This window comes from Pecten maximus, chromosome 4 (assembly GCF_902652985.1).
Source record: "Pecten maximus chromosome 4, xPecMax1.1, whole genome shotgun sequence".
Taxonomy (NCBI): domain Eukaryota; kingdom Metazoa; phylum Mollusca; class Bivalvia; order Pectinida; family Pectinidae; genus Pecten; species Pecten maximus.
The window spans coordinates 43,988,667-44,008,562 of record NC_047018.1 but is presented as its reverse complement, the minus strand read 5'-3'; the positions used below and the strand labels follow the sequence as shown (position 1 = coordinate 44,008,562).

Genomic DNA, 19,896 nt, shown 5'->3' with positions numbered 1-19,896 from the left:
CAAATAAAATACAAACTGATTGAAACTACACAATTCGATTATAGTTATACAATTAGCCAATGGAATATCTTAATATCAGTATCGCTTTTACGTTACCACCAAAACCACTCTCTTAGTTATGGAAATTGTACACTAGTATAGGCTATATACTAAAACGGTGAAATGGTGTCGGAGTAAAATGGATTACTGCAATGACATGGTTAAAACACACAACGACGAAGGATGACAAGTCTTGACGCGCGAGCTCTAACCGGGCCCCGATATACGATCTACATCATCGAGCACAATACAACGTTTACATTTTAACCGATATTGTTAATAGGGTTTAAAATATGAAAATCATCTAGCGATTACAAAATATCACGATATCTATTTTACGCACAGAAATGTTTAGCAATGTACCTAAAAGATGGCCGCAATTTGCGACACTATCCATCCGTTCATTGAAACTACAAATTGTGTGTTCTAAGTAACAAAGGAGCCTGTCATTGTAGGCCACGTTAAAACGTTTTATGACATAACAGGCTTTTTCGATGACTACAAAGGATTGTCCAAAAGAAACAATATAATAGCACCGTTCAATATAATTAACATTGTTTGTTTGTTTGTTTTTGTTTAACGTTCTATTAACAACCAGGGTCATTTAAGGACGTGCCAGTTTTTGGAGGTGGAGGAAAGCCGAAGTACCCGGAGTAAAACCACCGGCCTACGGTTAGGGACATCGTACAGCTGTTTCGTCCTTCTAGAACTCGTCAGTGATGTTAGAGACATCATACAGCTGTTTGGTTCTTCTAGATCTCGTCAGTGATGTTAGGGACATCATACAACTGTTTCGTCCTTCATGGACTCGTCAGTGATGTTAGATACACCATACAGCTGTTTAATCCTTCTAGAACTTGTAAGTCATGTTAGGGACATCATACAGCTGTTTCGTCCTTCTAGAACTCGTCTGTGATATTATAGATACCATACAGCTGTTTCGTCCTTCTAGGACTCGTCAGTGATGTTAGGGACATCATACAGCTGTTTAGTCCTTTTTGAACGGGTCCGTGATGTCTAAAGTATCTTAATTTCGTAGGAGGCGATCAACAAACTCAAAAAATGTCGAAAGAAATGTCGAAATCTTGATGAGGAGCTGCAAAAGTCCAGTAATTTAATAAATTGTATAATTTTCAATATTATATTCGGCCAAGTGTTTATTCTGAACCTTTTAACTATTTAAGTGAATTAATAGCGTCAGGCCGTGGTACGGTGAGCGTTGTCAAAGTAGGCAGACAGATACATCTGGTCGCATTGTCAAAGCCTGGTACATGTGCGAACGTATTAAAGTATCATGTACATGTCCTCACAAGGGTTAATTGGCGACCTGTAAGTCTGCGTGATTGGGTCACAGGAAGGAAGTTCTTGTGTTCTGGTTACGTCGGCCTTTAGTCAGCCTAGTGGACCCGGCTCCGAGACACAATGTATACCACTGGGATGGCGACAGCACACGTCTATACCTTGTCCAAGAAAAGTGGTGTTGGAATCATATTCATGCTTTTGGTTTTATTAGCGTCATTGTCCCTTGTTGTGTCCAGTACTCAAGGTAAGAAAGATTTATTTTATATATTAATTAATGTTCCTATTACCATTTTCCAAAAGTGAGGTTTTAGCGTTTTCCTGTTTGTGCCTTCTCTGTAATGAACCATAAATAGTCTTATGAATCCTCCTATATCTTGCACATGACCAAGTTTTAATTTCAATATCGGATCTAAAATATGAGCAAATCATGTATAATATATTATTATCATTAAATTATAAATGGCTATTGTTTACCGGGTATACCACTTACCAATTACAAGATGTAGGTGATTCTTTATAATGGGCATTTTATTACTTTGTATTATTAACTATTTTACGACTACAGGCTTCATATAAATCTTTACATATATACTGTCAGTGAACTGGATGTATCTTAAGTATGTTTTGTTTTCATCACGTTTAGTTACCAAACTTGAAGGAACATTTATCTAATTGTAGATGAATTGTTGTTTAAGCTGCAAAAGCCAGTAGATCAATAAATTGCATATTTTTCAATATTAGATCAGGCTAATTGTTTATTCTAAACCGTATCACTATTCAAATGAAGTAATAGTATTTTTTTAATATTTCATGGCTTAAGTACTTTTTTGATAATTGGAAATTTCAATTAATTATACATATTTGATTATTTTGGAAAATAATTCATATTTAAAATGCGTAATCAAGTTTGATATCACATACGATTAACAAACTCCGAAATTGTATTTTATATGTCATATTGATAATTGCCATTGTATGATGTTAATGACTGTTTTATACAATGATAACTTTTATCCTTAATATGTTTTTCGAAATAAGTAACGTTTTCGAAAATTGTAATCAATATTATGCATAAAATATATCAGTTTTTACAATTTACAAGTACACTCTGTATGTTGATTTCTGCAAACATAACTATACAACACTTTAGACTCCCTGCTTTAAGTCTTCTACCTTATCAGTTTATAAATAAATAAATAAAATCAGTATATATTGTCACTGTTAAGATTGTTCTCACGGATATAATGTAATATGATTTTCCTTCTTTCGTATGGCTAAAATTAGCTGTCAAGTTCTAAATATTGCGAACCATTTTAAATAAGATAATGTTCTTTCACCATCACAACATATCGTTAAGATCTAACTATATACAGTAAACTGTACAATTAGCAATGCCGTATAAGCCTATCTAATGGCACTATTTGTTTGACCGCTCAAGCTATATTAGTCACAAGTGTTATTTTTATGATATGATCTTCGAAAATCACGACGAGATAGCCGAGATAGGCTTGACATCATGAGTCACTAACTGGAACATTTCCATGTGTAAATGTACCAAAAGGCTGTCACATAGGGACTAATTTAACTGAGTAGGACATGGAAGCATATTGACATGCACTCGTGCACCTAATTAGGAACATAACCTCTGAAACACAGGTTCAGCAAGTTCAAATTAAATGTTGTGCTGAGAAAAGTAGACATGGGGTATGTAATGTTTACAAACTGAACCGATTTAGATATGTTTTTGGTACATGTATGCTAGTTTTGAGACGCCCTTTCTTAGATTAATATAGTTGTCCTTTTGACACTGTTTTATAATTCTAAATATGAACAGAATCAACTACAATGGTGTCAATGCAATATCTAAACAAATAGCTATAAATATTACTTTGGATTCTTTAACACAAGAGGCTGTTTTCAATAGAACAGATAAATGTAGAGATACCATAAAGGTAGGTATTCGGTAAGGTTTATTTTTAAAAACATTATCATTTCCCCGTCTGTCAATTTGTTAAGAAACTATTTTAATCAAACTTGGACAAAATCGAGCTCTATCAGTTCACTAAGTCAAATAAACCTTTGACAAAGTTTGGACACTTTCAGTTCATTAATTAAAATCAACCTTTGACAAAATTAGGATATTTTACTTCACTAAAACAAATTAACCTCGGACAAAGTTTGGCTCTTTTAGTTCATTAAACCAAATCAACCTTCGAAAACATTAAATCTCTTTCAGTTCACTAAAACAAATTAACATTTGACAAAGTAAGGCTTTTTCATTTCATTAAATCAAAGCAACCTTCGAAAAATAAGTCTCTTTCAGTTCACTAAAACAAATCAACCATTGACAGATTTGTTTGCCTCCTTCAGCAAACTAAGTCAAATTAAAAAATAATTTTGTTACGGTCTTTTTTTCGGTAAGCATACATTAGTTCCCAGATGTCCTATTTTAAGCATTTAACTTAATTTCGAAATTATTTATTTAATGTCAGTGTTTATTACTTTGTGACCGTTATTATTGAAAGTAATTTCAATATCGGATCTAAAATATGAGCAAATCATGTATAATTTATTGAATGAATATGTTGTGACACATATAGCAAATTTAATATACTTATCCCATTGTTTTCATTTTACATCGTAATATTGAAGATTTCACCTTGCCATTGCATAACATGAATTTTGACGACTTTTAATCTCTATAAACTTGAAAGTAAAGTTCCCTTTTTCAGCTTCTCTTCAGCTTGACGTTTACCTAAAATATTACTTTAAATACATCGTAGGAGTTTTCATAACTGCATGGTAGGCGGTCTAGCGGGTAATTCATTCGACTTTTAAAATAACCACACACAACATTTACTTCAAACGAGTCCACCTATAATAAAGGCGCTCTTTTTAAAGTAGGGAAGGTTATTCACAAAAATACATTTTAAAAACGAAGAGAGCATTGGTTTTTATTTTATACCTGTGATAATAGTATGTTACTAATGATTAATAATATAAATTGTTATTGATAATACGTGGTTTTAAAGTTAGAAAAATGTCGGCAATGCAATATATGAAATTATTGCCAATTTCATCTAAAAGTTATTCAAGAGTTAAGACATATATTTTTATGAATGCCATTTTTATTGAATAAAAACAAATCATATGTTGTAATATTCAAAATACCTGAGTATATCCATGATCAATAGAAGAACAGATTCAACGAATGCGATATGGTTTTTCATATGAAGCTTAAGAGGATCAAAGTACGCGTTAGAAGTTATAAGGGCACCTTCACTAGATGCTGACATAGGCATGGGGATACACTGCTAATTAGCATTTATGTCATGCTGGATCCATGATTGTCAAAACGCTTGAATACCAGTTGGGAGATCAATTGCAGGAAGTAAATAAAGTTTTTGTTTTGTTTTTTGTTTTGTTTTTTAACTACAATGGATATGCGTTATTTCCTGTTTTGGCACAACAAGCAATAACACAAACACTTTTAGTCAGTGTCACTACACAAACTATCTCGGTGCAATTAGCGGAGGACGTGCTAAATTTCACACCATGGTGGTGGGTTGCTGCTGAACGCGACACTCTGAAACAATAACGGCCAGCCCTGACAAACCGTTTGATAGCAAAAATTATGTTTGAAGGAGAGGAAGTGTGTTCTCGTGTACATAGTGCATGCCCTCATTGGTTAAATTAATTACCCACAAAACACACCTCGATATCGTGACTTGGCAAAAGGGGAACCTACCAGTGTGAGGGTAATTTAAAACAAGAATAGGAAGTCTCCGCTCGGTCTCAAGATCTCATAAGTTGAAGTAATAGAGTGTATTTGTTGGTTCCTCTCGGATAGAGTACTTTCCCACTCCAACACTTATATATCATAAATGTATGTGAAGGTTATATGGATGATAATAATAGGGTAAGGTGTCAAAACTAAATAAAAAATGTGTGTTAAGACTTTGAACTTTCAATATGAAGAGGCTTATCTATATATGTATACAGCTGACAACGCTCGATAAGGCACCGGGTTATTCAAATTGTGTCAAACTTTGAGCTTCATGAAACGTCTCATATATATTTCACATTCACAGCTTACCGTGGTATCAAATAAAGTGCTATTAATGTCCTTGGCCAATATCATTAAATACAACATGAAGAAAACGCACTTTCGATTTCAGAATAGAAAAGAATTATCAAAAATAATAATCACAATTAAATAACGTGTTTATACGACATGGGAAGTATTATTGGAAAGGAAGACTAGCATTCTTACCACACATTGCTACGAAAAACAAAGCATACATATGATAAATGAGAGATCCTTCGAAGAAAACCAAGCCAAAAAATCCATCGAGATCAGTATTATACAAAATGTCTGGTCGTGTTTGTTTTAGGGTGTGCAAATCATTGTGTACATGGTTGTGACAAGCCTTGTCTTGGGCGGTGTGCGGCCGGCTGGAAAGGAACTGAATGTGACAAACGTAAGTAAGACTAACCATTCTGCAGCTGTTATACATACGCCCCCTTTAGGTATTCAAATATAATGATTCCGCTTAATTTTCAACTCGAGAATTTTGCATTAAAAAAAACTTTTTTCTAACGCAACTTTTGAGAGTGCGCAATTTTATGAGTCTGCTAATCTGTTTAAACAGTTACCGAGCGGGTATGCGCTAAACTTTTGATAAAAATAAATATATCTGAAGTATCAAGACGCATGCACACTGAATCAATTACGTATACAATTAACTATGATCCATTGAATTGATATGTAAATGAAAGCTAATTTTATCGTATTCTGGTTTATTATTTTGATAAAGAAATGATATATTTTAATTCTGAAGTACTACCAATTATGTGGATATTGTGTAATTATTAAATTACAAACCGTCTGATCACCTGACAGAATGTGAGAGGTTTTACTATGGTATCAACTGTGTACATTCGTGTGGACATTGTCGGGACGACGCCACGTGTGACCCGGTGAGTGGCAAGTGTATTGACGGATGTGTTCCGGGCTGGACTGGCCAGTTCTGTAACACATGTAAGTATATTTCGAGGTTACAACTGATAATAGAAGTTTTACTACATTGCAGCGAGTTATAGAAGCACCTATACCATATATATAATGGAATAAATGAATATTCATGCGAATTATGCCCTGTCCTGACTGATGCTTATATTTGGAACAGAATCCCACACAACCGGATAAATAGGATAAGCAGATAGTGAAGTACATGTATGTTTATTTATGTATGTTTATTTTGTTCTAATAAGGTATTTAGTTATTACCTAGTAACCAAATTAGACATTTGTGTTAAAATATGTCCCCCGTTCTAAAAATAAATAAATAAATAAATAAATAAAAAATAAAAATAAAATAAAAAAATACATTCCAGAGTTTAAGGAAGGTTCCTATATTTAGATTTTCTCTTGAATTATGTAATGCTTTCCTATGGGAAATTTACGTAAAGGGACTTCCTTAAGTTTAGAAACTTTAGGGGAACCAGGCCTACCTGATTGGTTTCACTTTATTATACAGCCTGCGAGCCATTTAGATACGGTCTGGACTGTTCTGAAGAGTGTGGTCACTGTCGACAAAACAAGGCCTGTAATACAGTGTCTGGAAAGTGTAGCGCTGGATGTACTCAGGGATGGACTGAGGAGAGGTGCGACTCAGGTCAGTCAACAAACAAAGGTCACATCCGATTATATATGGAATAAATGGAAAAGGCTACTTAGAAAGATACCAACTGAAAGTAAACTTAACCTGTATGTAAAATGTTGATAAATGATTTTTTAGATAAACTGTCTAAAATGTTGATAAATGTGTTTTTAGATAAGCTGTCTAGATATGTAGCACTTATTCAGCCAATTAGCTTGGAGCCATTTACGCCTGACTTTTCTATTTTCGAAACTTACTCCCAATGTAATGTCACTAAACAGAATAATCATCTGAAAAAACGTTAAGTTATTTGGGCACATTCAGTGAAGATGGTTTAGCGATATAATCAAAAGATTCCTTGTTAGTCAGTGCCAACTTTGCGACAATTTAAGTTGCATATGAATTGTCACATCCAATTTCTACATTACGAAGGTAATACAATATTAAGTTCGCAGAACTCTGTAAAAAGGTATAAAAAGTAATATTTCGAATAACGTCATGATAATTTTATATAATTTTATATATAGGCCTATATGTTTATATTAATGTCACCAGTCAATAATATTACATTTACTAATAAAAGAATAAATGCGATTGAGTCTTACAATTTCTGATAATCAGCTGAAGTGAAGCAATTTAATTATTTTATTCATTTTATTTGAGGACAAATTTCTGCACAAATAAAGTAATTTACGAAGCTATTGTTAGGATCATGAGAAACCATTTAATTTAAATTTATTTGTTTTGCTCTTTCAAAGAAATCAATTCAAGATATAAAAATGTATGATTTTTGTGATGATGATGTGCGGATAATCTATTAAACATGAACATGAAATTTCCTGAGTTCGCACTTTGAATGGCGGGTGTCATCAATGAGGCTGAAGACATTTAATCTTCCGGAACATATTGTCCTTTTTCAATGTAATCCGTGGATATGTATATATATATATTATATATATGTATTGCTCCATTATATACGAGAACTTTATCATTTTTTTCAGAATGTAATAGAGGATTTTACGGTCTTGATTGTGCCATAAAGTGTGGCCATTGCGCAGACGATGTCCCTTGTAACCACGTAACAGGCGGATGTAGAAATGGCTGCGCAGCAGGCTGGTCAGGAGAAAATTGTGTGTTAAGTGAGTTAAAACACATTTTTCAGCATTACCTACACAATCTACAGGAAAACTTCATTCAAAGTACATTAACTCTGCTCCTCCATTGCAATGTATAGAGAATCTGGTCTTTTGATTACATGTTAAGTGAGTTAAAACACATTAGCATTACCTACACAATCTACAGGAAAACTTCATTCAAAGCACATTAACTCTGCTCCTCCATTGCAATGTATAGAGAATCTGGTCTTTTGATTACATGTTTTAAGGTCATCGATCTCATAGTGACAATATGCACTCACTGATCCATGAATTTCACAAACTAAAAAAAAAAAAAAAAAAACAAGAAAAAAAACAAAAAAACCACAAAAATTAAAAAAAAAACCAAAACAACAACAAACATGATGAACATAATAAGCATAATATGTTGAAATGTTAAATTGAGCACAAAATGAGTTATTTAGCCAGCAATGTTATGGTCCAGTAACACAATGGATATTTGATGAAACATCGGCACAATTTCATGTTTTGTCTTTCCGCTACAGGATGTACCCGTGGATATTTTGGCAAAGGTTGTCTAAGGAAATGTGGTAACTGTAGAAACGGTACATGTGACCACGAGACCGGAAGGTGTCTTTACGGATGTGCAACCGGCTGGCAGGAACCGACATGTCAAGAAAGTAGGTAACTTCGCTATAAATATTTTCATAAAAAACTGGTAATGTCATAAGAAAAGATAAATGGTAGTTTCAAACACTTTGTGAATGAGATAGTTAAGTGAATAATTTGAATTGTGCGTAAATCGCCAATGTTTTACCCCCCCCCCCCCCCCCTGAAAAAAAACGAAAAAAAACCAACAACAATAACAACAACAACAACAACAACAACAACAACAACAAAACAACCCAAAAATAAAGACTTGTTTCGAGAATGTCCGCAGAATAAAAGAGAAATATGTAAATGTAACCCTACATGCATTATCACAACTCTTCTAGTTCTCACTTTGAGAACATGAAATATCTGTATTAAATCTTAATTTACGTGGCGAATGTTGTCGACAAAGCAGAAACCCTTGATGGTTCCAAAAAACTCATTATTCTCTTGTTAATGGTATTTATGTAACACTCACTAATTGGTCATGTGTTGTCCTCGTTTCCTCAATTTTGAGTTTAAACTACGACGTCACATTTATCTGATAATTTTACTGAACCTTTTCAATCGACAAATCAGCAATATCGTTTCTTGATTGGTAAAATTATGTTACAGAGTGTCGGCCGGGAACGTTCGGAGAGAACTGTAGCATGACGTGCGGACAGTGTTACAAGAACACAACATGTGACAGTCGGGGGATATGTACAGAAGGATGCCGGCCAGGCTGGAGGGGCAGGAGGTGCCAAGTCAGTACGTATCTTACTCATAAATAACATATCGTGGTTCGGAATGGTTGTGACTTTAAGATATTGTCCAATTTAACGAAAGTCATTCCCTAAAATTATAATTTTTTTGGTAAGGAATCCCAGGTTTATTTTCGAAGCATGCCTATTTTCAAGGCTTATTTTCGAAGCATGCCTATTTTCAAGGCTTATTTTCGAAGTCATTTATCCCGTAAGGCGAGTAAGGTTTATTTACGAGACTGTCGTACCTTCCGCCGTGCGACACTATCTATAAATGTTCCATATTCTTAGATATTTTGATTTTTGTTGACGTTATAGGATCTGCGATATTTGCTTGCAACTATATGACTTGCAATGAAAAAAACATGTTTTTTTTTCTTTTCCATGAATATTATGTGAGAAAAGCGATTTTTGTATGTTGAAATCTGGTAGATAATGATTATGGATACGATGATAACGAGTTGACGGAAACAATCGTCAATATCTCCTTAATTATAGTTATGACAGATAAAACAAAACAATGTAAGGTATTATTTAATTGATTAATTCACATTGAAAGTCGTTCCATGAAAACTGGACATATTTCTCACGTTAATATCGCAGACCCCATGACTTTAAGATAGATAAGAATCATAATTGCTTAAAAAACAATCAATCGAATAATATATACACAATGGTACCAAACATAAAAAGCTCGTCTACAGCAGAAATGACTCTGTTATTTGATGCTACATAACCATAATTAAGTGAGGAAATCAAATTAATACAGTGTATGTAGTTCTTTGAAACTCCTTAACATAGATACAAATGAAATTTATTATTAATTTTAGATTTGAGCGCCCACGTTGTTAATGATATAGTCGTTTGATTTTTATATTACAACAAATATCAAATGTATCCGAAGCACCTGAACATTCAAAAATAAATAAATAAATAAAAATAAATTAAAAATAAATAAATAAATAAATAAAAATATTATAATAATGTATATTCATACCATACCAAAAGTAACAGACTTTACGCTATAACCGCTCTCCAAAAGTCTGAGCTTCCCTTTTAACTTTCAAGTGAATACATTCTGTTGTGCTCCACCTATATTTTGTTGCGTAATTTTCGGTCGTATAAGCGATCATTTTACCACGCTGTGATTCATTTCTTGTGGGTGTCATTTTATACATATTTTATGACAAGCTGTTAGAAGTTTCCGGCGAAGTAGCACCTAAAATAACATAAACATAAAATTCAAAATAACTACGATTTAATTTAACATAATCCCTTAGAATGACGTCAAATAATCTGACCCCATTGAACAGTACTATTGATAAAGATGGTTCTTATAACAATGCTGAACATTTTGTGTTTTTTTTTTGTTTTTTTTGTTTTTGTTTTTTTTTTTCACAAAACTGAAAAAATCACATGTAAATAGTAACAAGTTTGCGGATATATGCAGGGAAAGTATAACTTTGCATAACAAACGAATAAGACCAACAGAATTCATGTTCTTCCATCATGACCCTGTCTCAGAGTTTCGAAATCAATTAAGCTCTGACACGAGTCTCAGTTGAGAGCTATAAAAAGATAGCATGAAGGTCATGACCTAATAATTCCGTTTTGGTTTGATAATATCTAAACTCGCAATGACAATAGAAAGCACGACAGGATGTCATGACAGCCAATTATAGCCGGGTGTATATACAGTGTACACTTTGGTTTTAATACATAAGAAACAAATCTATCGGCAACGAACTTTTGTATAGGAGAGAGGCTAAGATCTGAGAGACTGACAATGATAATTATGAATGGGTGTTGGCCCAATATCCATGCTCTATTTTCATTATGCACGGCTAAATTTTCGTCACTAGAATAAAAATAGGATATCACTTTCAGACGTCTGATTGAAGGTAGATTCTCTATGTAAACAAGACCTGTTGGTTGTAATGAGAGTTTCTATGTCAAGGCCGAAGCAGGCATTTATGACGGACTATATTTCTTTTTAATTGATGAAAACACTCTGTCCTTAAGTAGAGTAGGAAGTACAAACCCTGAGGAGTTTTATAAAGTATAATGTAAAACGACGTAACACCATGCTAACGTTTCTTCTGACATAAGGGCCAAACAGACCGGCGGTCAGGCTATGCTAGGCCTTGAAAGAAATTTTGATTTAGAACAAAGGATATTAAAAAACTTCAAAAACGAACACCATTAACATTTCAATGACCTATCACGTCTTTTTTGGTACCAGGCAGTCATGCGTAATGAGGTACTTGATTATATGAGCCCCCATCTTCATAGCAGCCAATCAATGAAAGATTTGAAAAGCAAATGCTTCATTTCCAACGATGTTCTGATATTTATTTTCATCTTTAACAAAACAAAACTTCGTAAGGGGATATTATAAACACGGGGTCGCTGTAAAGTATACTTTGCATTTTTTTTGCACATATCACCACTTTTTCCAGATTAAGAAACAAATCCAAAAAATTGTTGTTGTGTTCATAAACAATAGACGTGATTATCCCAGTCAGGACTCAGAATTCACACATCTTGCAAAATTCTGTTGAAGTCTGCTTAAGTTTTCAAGAGTTTTACACAATATAAGTTCCTTAGCCAATTAGAATAACCGAATAACGACTTTTATTATGTATGCATCATCACAAAAAGTAGTCTATGAGCAAACATTTTATAAAACGTCACGTCAAGTTATCTATGTAAGCTGGTAATATAGGAATATAGATACATTTATTAAATTATCAATTACACAATGTACAAGTTTAGCGATGAAGAAATTTGAATAAAATTATATCTTCAGTGATTCACAATCAGCTTTAGCATATCGCCATTTAATAAAGATAAATCAGTTTGATAAAAAATAATATGGTGTATTAATCTTATGAAGGGATTCCTATACCAAAATAAACTATGTCTATTCATCAGGTTAAATTGCCTCTGAGAGATAAAATCAGTGAAAATTACATGTCATATGGACAAAGAACAGTATGATAAGAATGTGAGTGGTAGGTGTTCCATACTTACCAACTTTAACCTGTTTCACATCAGAGGATATTACCCTTATTAAAACATGGTTGCTTCTGTATTCTGTAGGTTGTGAAAAAGGATACTACGGCCATGGATGTACATACAAATGCGGTATGTGTGGTGGCGATACGTCTTGCAATCTAACAACGGGGGAATGTCCTAATGGTTGTGAGGATGGATATACAGGAATACGGTGCCTTGATGGTAAAGTATAAGTTTTTTTTTTTGTATTTTACTTGTCGACTGTATATCTATAATTGAGGCACTTTATATATATCTGATGATAGAGGGATTTAATACAAAAATGAATGGTTCCATGTCCTCATGTCAAACATACGAACAATCACAGCAATTGTTTTTGTAACGCCATTAATAGTTTCCATTAACCAATGTGATGTCTTTGTTTCTGTACACTTCTATTAAGTTGTTATTGTACATGACGTCATTTCTTTATTTTCAGCGTCAGGAAGAAGTATGCCGTACGAAATGTCCGGCGCTATAGTACCTGTACTCGTCTCGTGTATTGTGACCTTGACCTTGTTATTTACCGCCACGATCGTATACTTCCTGTTCCTTAGGCCACGTCATGGCAGGTTCCTCAGCAGGTTCTACAGACTTACCACGGTAGGTGCCTCCTTACCTCTATAGCTGAACTAATGAAAAATATTTGCAAATGAGGAAAATATATGTCATATGGAAATGGTGTAAGATTCATTGCATATTTGATGGAAAAGATACGTGGGTGTAACTGTTCACATACTAAAGACATTAATCGAAGTTTCAGTGTATAAATGAAGGACAATATATCCCAAAAAATATGGAAAACATGCCAATGTTTTACTGTTTATATTCAAAAGAAATAAACAAAGGGTCATATATCAAAGATTCACTGTAAATGATCGAGGGATCCTATATCAATGGCATACGAAAGACAATTTATCTATTTGGAGATTTATAAACATTCTCGGCCACATTTCCTCTCTGATTTTGTTATTTCTCCGGTGGTTCTGTTATGACCATCTTGATTATTATTTCAAGGACACAACTTAACCTTGATTTGACCTAGATCTACATGGCATTTGCCGTTGATGAAGCAGAAGACGCTTCCCCCTCTGAAACACATGGTCTTATTTTTATTGCCTTTTTCAACAGTGTCCATGTAAATCTATAGTTTGGTCAGACCTCCCCCTCCTTTCATCGATTTTTGAGTTAGAAATATGATTTCATTCCCATACCGATAGTAGATCTAATTGTGTTTGTACGTATATACCACAAAGTATTTTTTCTATTTACTTCAGAGAAGTTTTCAAGAGCCTGAAGCCCATGTGTACGAGCAAGTGCTAAATGGGCCATGGGAATTAAATAAATACAACCTGATACTCACCACAGAAAAATTAGGGCATGGTCAATTCGGCATGGTGAAGAAAGGATATGTGAAGAAGGATAGAGATAACAGAATCAACGTGGCAGTCAAATCCTTGAAATGTATGTCAGTTAATTAGCTTTAGAAGTTTATAATTTATTATCACATAATTGGTCTATTTCTCCCATAATTATGATGTATTTTCTTACATGTTGCTCGTGTAAGGTACCATGGAGATTGTGACGTCATTATATGGAATATATCGTTATGTCATGAATTCAATAAGGCAAAGTTTGTTTTTTTAATTTTCATTTTGTCCTCCATATTTTTCTGACTTTAAAACACCTCAATTATTTTTAACATTTGTGCTATTATTCGTTTTGTAATTACATAAAATTGACTGTCTACAAATGCATCTTTATTATTACGCAACATTATCTTCACTTTCAGCAACTGCTTCAGAGAAGGACAAGACGGACTTCATCAATGAACTAAACATATTAAAAAAGGTCGGTCACCATCCGAACGTAGTATGTCTTGTCGGAGCTTGCCACATTCAAGGTAACGTGTATTAACTATTGTAAATGTATTCATTTTAGCGTTCTCAAATGTTAGCGCTATTGCTAATTAAAACGGGTGAGCGCAATGATATATTAGCTCGCCGACAATGCTTGCGATATAAATTATTGTAGGTAAACTACCTTTAGCGCAATCAAAATTTAGCTAAACTCTTTCAGCGGGAAAATCGCTAAAATAAGATTATCGCTTAAATATGTACGTTTACAGTATATAAAGTAATGTAATTTTCTATAATTTCACCTATTCTGTTATCATACGTTTTCGCTGATAGCAGCTAATAGTATTTCATACGAAAATATTTGTAACTTTTTCAGGAACAATGTACGTTGCCATGGAATATGCAAAGAATGGGGATTTAAGGAGTTATCTTAGAAAAATCCGGAAGGGAAAATTCCATATATACGATAATACCAGGTCCATTACACCGGTTCAGAATTCTGTCCTCCTGAAGTTTGCATTGGACGTGGCATCAGGATTAAATCACTTGGTAGAAAAACAGGTACGTGTAATGTTTCAATTTCTACTAAAGTTAGACTCAATGAAACTGCTTTAGTCTGCCTGTTATAAATTGTCCTTATTCCATACCATTTATCAGGCTTTGAAGTATCCTAAAAAATATTGACTAATTTTTTTTTTTTTTTTTTTTTCATTTATTGTAATAAACTTTGTACTTAAGAGTATTTGTTTGTATTACGTTCAATGAAATGGTGTATATCATTGCGTAGACTTGCGCAAGTTCTAGCATATATCGATAGTACATGTAGGCTTGCTATAACGCTCTGGTTAAAAACAAGCGGGTTGGATTGAAATTTAATTATCGCGACTTACTTTATCGATCACGTGGGGTGATGAGTTAAGTTCAAATTAAATTAAATTCCTTATGAACAACAGTTTGTTAAAGTTGTCTCGATTCCAAACAAACTCAATTAATCAGCCGATGAAATCGACAAAAACAAGATTTAGTATTTAATTGAAAAGTACACTTTGCTAAGGAATCCAATGTCATGTTTCATTTACTTTTGAATTAAAAGTATATGATTTACGTTAAAACGGAATAGAATCATTAAAAAATGTAAGATATATAATAAATATCAATTTACTCACCATCTTTCCTTTTTCACTGTTAGATAATCCACCGAGACGTAGCAGCCAGGAACGTACTTCTTGATGACAATCTCATCGCTAAAGTGGCAGATTTTGGTTTGTCAAAACATGACGACACCTACATAAAAACGTCAAATGTAAGTCAGATTATATCCGCTATAACCTAAATCCAATTAGTGGCTTACATTTCGATTTTATTTTTCTTATCAAACATGTATTTTATGTCAAATATCAATTGATGTTGTGGTATGAAAGATTTAGGAGACTTTTCTATTTTCGAATTTCCAAACTTTCATTGATATATCTAGATCTTTGCCTTTTGTTTACTTTTCATTTTCTTTATTTTACAGACAAGAGTACCGGTTAGATGGCTCGCACCAGAATCTCTCTTCAATGCTACGTATACTACACAGAGCGATGTGTAAGTAGGAACATTTTAATCTTCAATAGGAAATGAAATTTAAATTGTTACGAAAATGTTCTTAAATTCAAATATATTTTCATCCATTTTGCACGCATTTCTTTCTTTATAATATTCCTTAATAATGTTAAATTCACATGTTTAACAAAATCAATGCTGTTATTGAATCGTATGGTTTGCGCACGATTTTAATTTGCTACATTTTGAATTTTATTGTATGATTCTGAGAATGGGAGTTTTATCAATTATCTAACACTTTAGATATTTCGGTTAAAATTTTAACAGTACCCCTACAGTGTTGAGTTGTATACGGTTTTCAGGTGGTCGTTTGGAATACTGTTATGGGAGGTGTTTTCCCTCGGCGGTACCCCATACCACGGTCTGGAGACACAGCAAATGTGTAACCTTCTTAAACAGGGCTTTCGACTCCGGCGACCAAAGAAGTGTGAACCAGCCATGTGAGTGCTCATTTTTATGTTACCGTGCTTACAATGAAAAAATTGAATATGCACGTGTTTTTATTTTATTTTTATCCATGGGTTCACGCTCGTGTACATATGTTTACTCTTAATCTTATCGTTTACGTCATCAACGATTTGTCAAGAAATGTAGTTTAATGGAGTTCACACGTCTAGTGTGGTAACAGATTTATCCAGATAGACTCGGTAAATGTGATTCCAGGTATACAATATGTACCTGTGTGATAAATGTGATTCCAGGTATATCCTCTGTACCTGTGTGATAAATGTGATTCCAGGTATACAATCTGTACCTGTGTGATAAATGTGATTCCAGGTATATACTCTGTACCTGTGTGATAAATGTGATTCCAGGTATACAATCTGTACCTGTGTGATAAATGTGAGTACAGGTATACAATCTGTACCTGTGTGATAAATGTGAGTACAGGTATACAATCTGTACCTGTGTGATAAATGTGATTCCAGGTATATACTCTGTACCTGTGTGATAAATGTGATTCCAGGTATACAATCTGTACCTGTGTGATTAATGTGATTCCAGGTATGCCATGATGCTGCAGTGTTGGAATGAAAGACCTATGAGTAGACCACAATTCTCCGAGTTGTGTTTGAGACTACAACGCATGGTAGAGGACAGCCAGGTAGGCATAATTGTTATTGTAACATTAAACATTGTTATGACGGAAAATACTGATATTAACTCTGTTATCACAGAAAACTCCGATATCATTAATGTTCTTATAATGCAATAACACTTTCATTGATAAATTATAAATACCATTATTTGAATCATCAGAATTGCTAGAACACCTACCATTTTCGATCGACCGGGCTTGCCTTGTACAGATATTTCGTCCCCGTCATTTTAGACTTAATAATGTGGGATTCCTTTAATTGGCGAGAAAATAATTCAAAGAATTGCATTGTATTGTTATTTAATTTTCCTGGTCTCATTCCCCTGCTTCTTTTTCAAGGGTCACCATGCAAATACGTAGATTTGGCCACGTTTTATCAATCTTTAGTTGGAAATATGATTTCTTTATTATTGGTATTTTTTTTTTTATTTTTCAAACTAGGTTTTTATCTTGCGATTGCTACTGAATGAAGATCCAAATACTTCCATTTTAAATTTGACATTTTTGCTGATTGCAGCGATTCATCTTTGTGTAAGATAGTCTATCACACAAACGAAACATCATATGACTTACCATTTGCTCATATATGTGATGATCACAGAGTATTTTCTGTTGCAGATTTATATGAACTTGGATGTGAAATGAAGGAAACCATTATGCTGAAATCGACAGTGTACGATAGTGACCTACATAATAATACTTAACAAACATTTTGTGATATTTCTGAATATATATATATAAAGAATGTTATTCTGGATCCAGATAAAGTGTTAAAGACAGTTCTGCATACGGCACGTGCAGTTGGAGGAAAAATAAAAACACACGAGTGTCGATGCAGGAGATTGACTTTCAGCGTACTAGCAGAAGATCTAGATAAACCGCCATCTTAGATGACGCAGAGTCGTCATTATGAAAGTCCTCTGTTTTTACCTTGAGATTTCCTTCAAGTTTCGTTTTATGATGAAATCAGGAGAAAATAAGTGTCGTATTACGTGAGATATTGTTTTATCTCCCAAAACATTATTAGGTTTCATTTGCTCCTTATGGTCTAGAACTGTGTTACAACCAAGTGGGATTTCGTTGACATCTGATTGTCTGCATTTCACGTGAAGTAAAATAATAGTTTTTGACTGAGCGGTCCTTTTTCGGCTAGCTTCGATAACGTAGCTCTAGACGACGAACGGGCGATGTCTGATAGATGGTCGTCGTCAGAGAGGAGGGTAATAGGATAGGAATACCTTCTATTTTTCGGGAAGATTTTCATCCAACAAGGTAAAGTTGGAGTAGAAGAGGCACTTCTAATGAAATTCTTTGGGAATTAAAGTACATTGTACATGGAAAATATTATAAAACAGGACCATGTATAGGACCATGCAAAATAGGTTCATCGTCAGGGAAAGAAATGTAGATATATATTTATATGTTATGGTATAGCACTCGTGTAATATTTTGTACAATATCCTACATTATTTATTTATAAAATTACCGAAATCATTGAGAATACTTTAACATGTACAAGTAGCAGATTACATATATTTATAAAAATGTTATTCACCCACTTTTTATGTTTTCAAAATAAAATTGTTCTTTTTGTCTAGAAAAAAGAGAGTTGTTCCTTTTCTGTTACAAAGAGTCAAACATGACTCAAGAGGGAACCTGGAAAAGTTATCTTTATAGGCAGGTGGCCTTATATAGAGGTCCATATAAAACGTCACTTTTGACAGGTGGCCTTACATATAGGTCTATATAAAATGTCACTTTTGGCAGGTGACCTTATATAGAGGTCCATATAAAACGTCACTTTTGGCAGGTGGCCTTACATAGAGGTCTATATAAAATGTCACTTTTGGCAGGTGGCCTTATATAGAGGTCCATATAAAATGTTACTTTTGGCAGTTGGCCTTATATAGAGGTCCATATAAAATGTCACTTTTGGCAGGTGGCCTTACATAGAGGTCCATATAAAACGTCGCTTTTGGCAGGTGGCCTTATATAAAAGTCCATATAAAATGTAACATTTGGCAGGTGGCCTTATATAGAGGTCCATATAAAATGTCACTTTTGGCAGGTGGCCTTATATAGAGGTCCATATAAAATGTCACTTTTGGCAGGTGGCCTTATATAGAGGTCCATATAAAATGTCACTTTTGGCAGGTGGCCTTACATAGACGTCCATATAAAATATCACTTTTGGCAGGTGGCGTTATATAGAGGTCCATATAAAATGTAACATTTGGCAGGTGGCCTTATAAAGAGGTCCATATAAAACGTCACTTTTGACAGGTGGCCTAACATTCTAGGTCCATATAAAATGTCACTTTTGGCAGGTGGCCTTACATAGAGGTTCATATAAAATGTTACTTTTGGCAGGTGGTCTTACATAGAGGTCCATATAAAATATCACTTTTGGCAGGTGGCGTTATATAGAGGTCCATATAAAATGTCACTTTTGGCAGGTGGCCTTACATAGAGGTCCATATAAAACGTCGCTTTTGGCAGGTGGCCTTATATAGAGGTCCATATAAAATGTCACTTTTGGCAGATGGCGTTATATAGAGGTCCATATAAAATGTCACTTTTGGCAGGTGGCCTTATATAGAGGTCCATATAAAATGTCACTTTTGGCAGGTGGCCGTATATAAAGGTCTATATAAAATGTTACTTTTGGCAGGTGGCCTTATATAGAGGTCCATATCAAACGTCAATTTTGGCAGGTGGCCTTACATAGAGGTCCATATAAAATGTCACTTTTGGCAGGTGGCCT

General features: G+C 34.0%; 1 protein-coding gene across 1 annotated transcript; it reads left to right on the top strand.

Moving 5' to 3' along the window:
- Positions 1-1,445: 1,445 nt before the first annotated feature.
- Positions 1,446-18,730, top strand: LOC117326184 (tyrosine-protein kinase receptor Tie-2-like). Its single transcript, XM_033882826.1, is given in 18 exon segments — positions 1,446-1,585; positions 5,736-5,822; positions 6,245-6,382; positions 6,881-7,018; positions 8,005-8,142; positions 8,664-8,798; positions 9,385-9,519; positions 12,615-12,752; positions 13,009-13,172; positions 13,847-14,033; positions 14,362-14,472; positions 14,805-14,989; positions 15,618-15,731; positions 15,945-16,015; positions 16,336-16,473; positions 17,039-17,138; positions 17,751-17,771; positions 17,773-18,730. Coding segments are annotated over 18 exon segments (2,166 nt in total). The 5' UTR covers positions 1,446-1,461; the 3' UTR covers positions 17,815-18,730.
- The last annotated feature ends 1,166 nt before the right edge of the window (positions 18,731-19,896 follow it).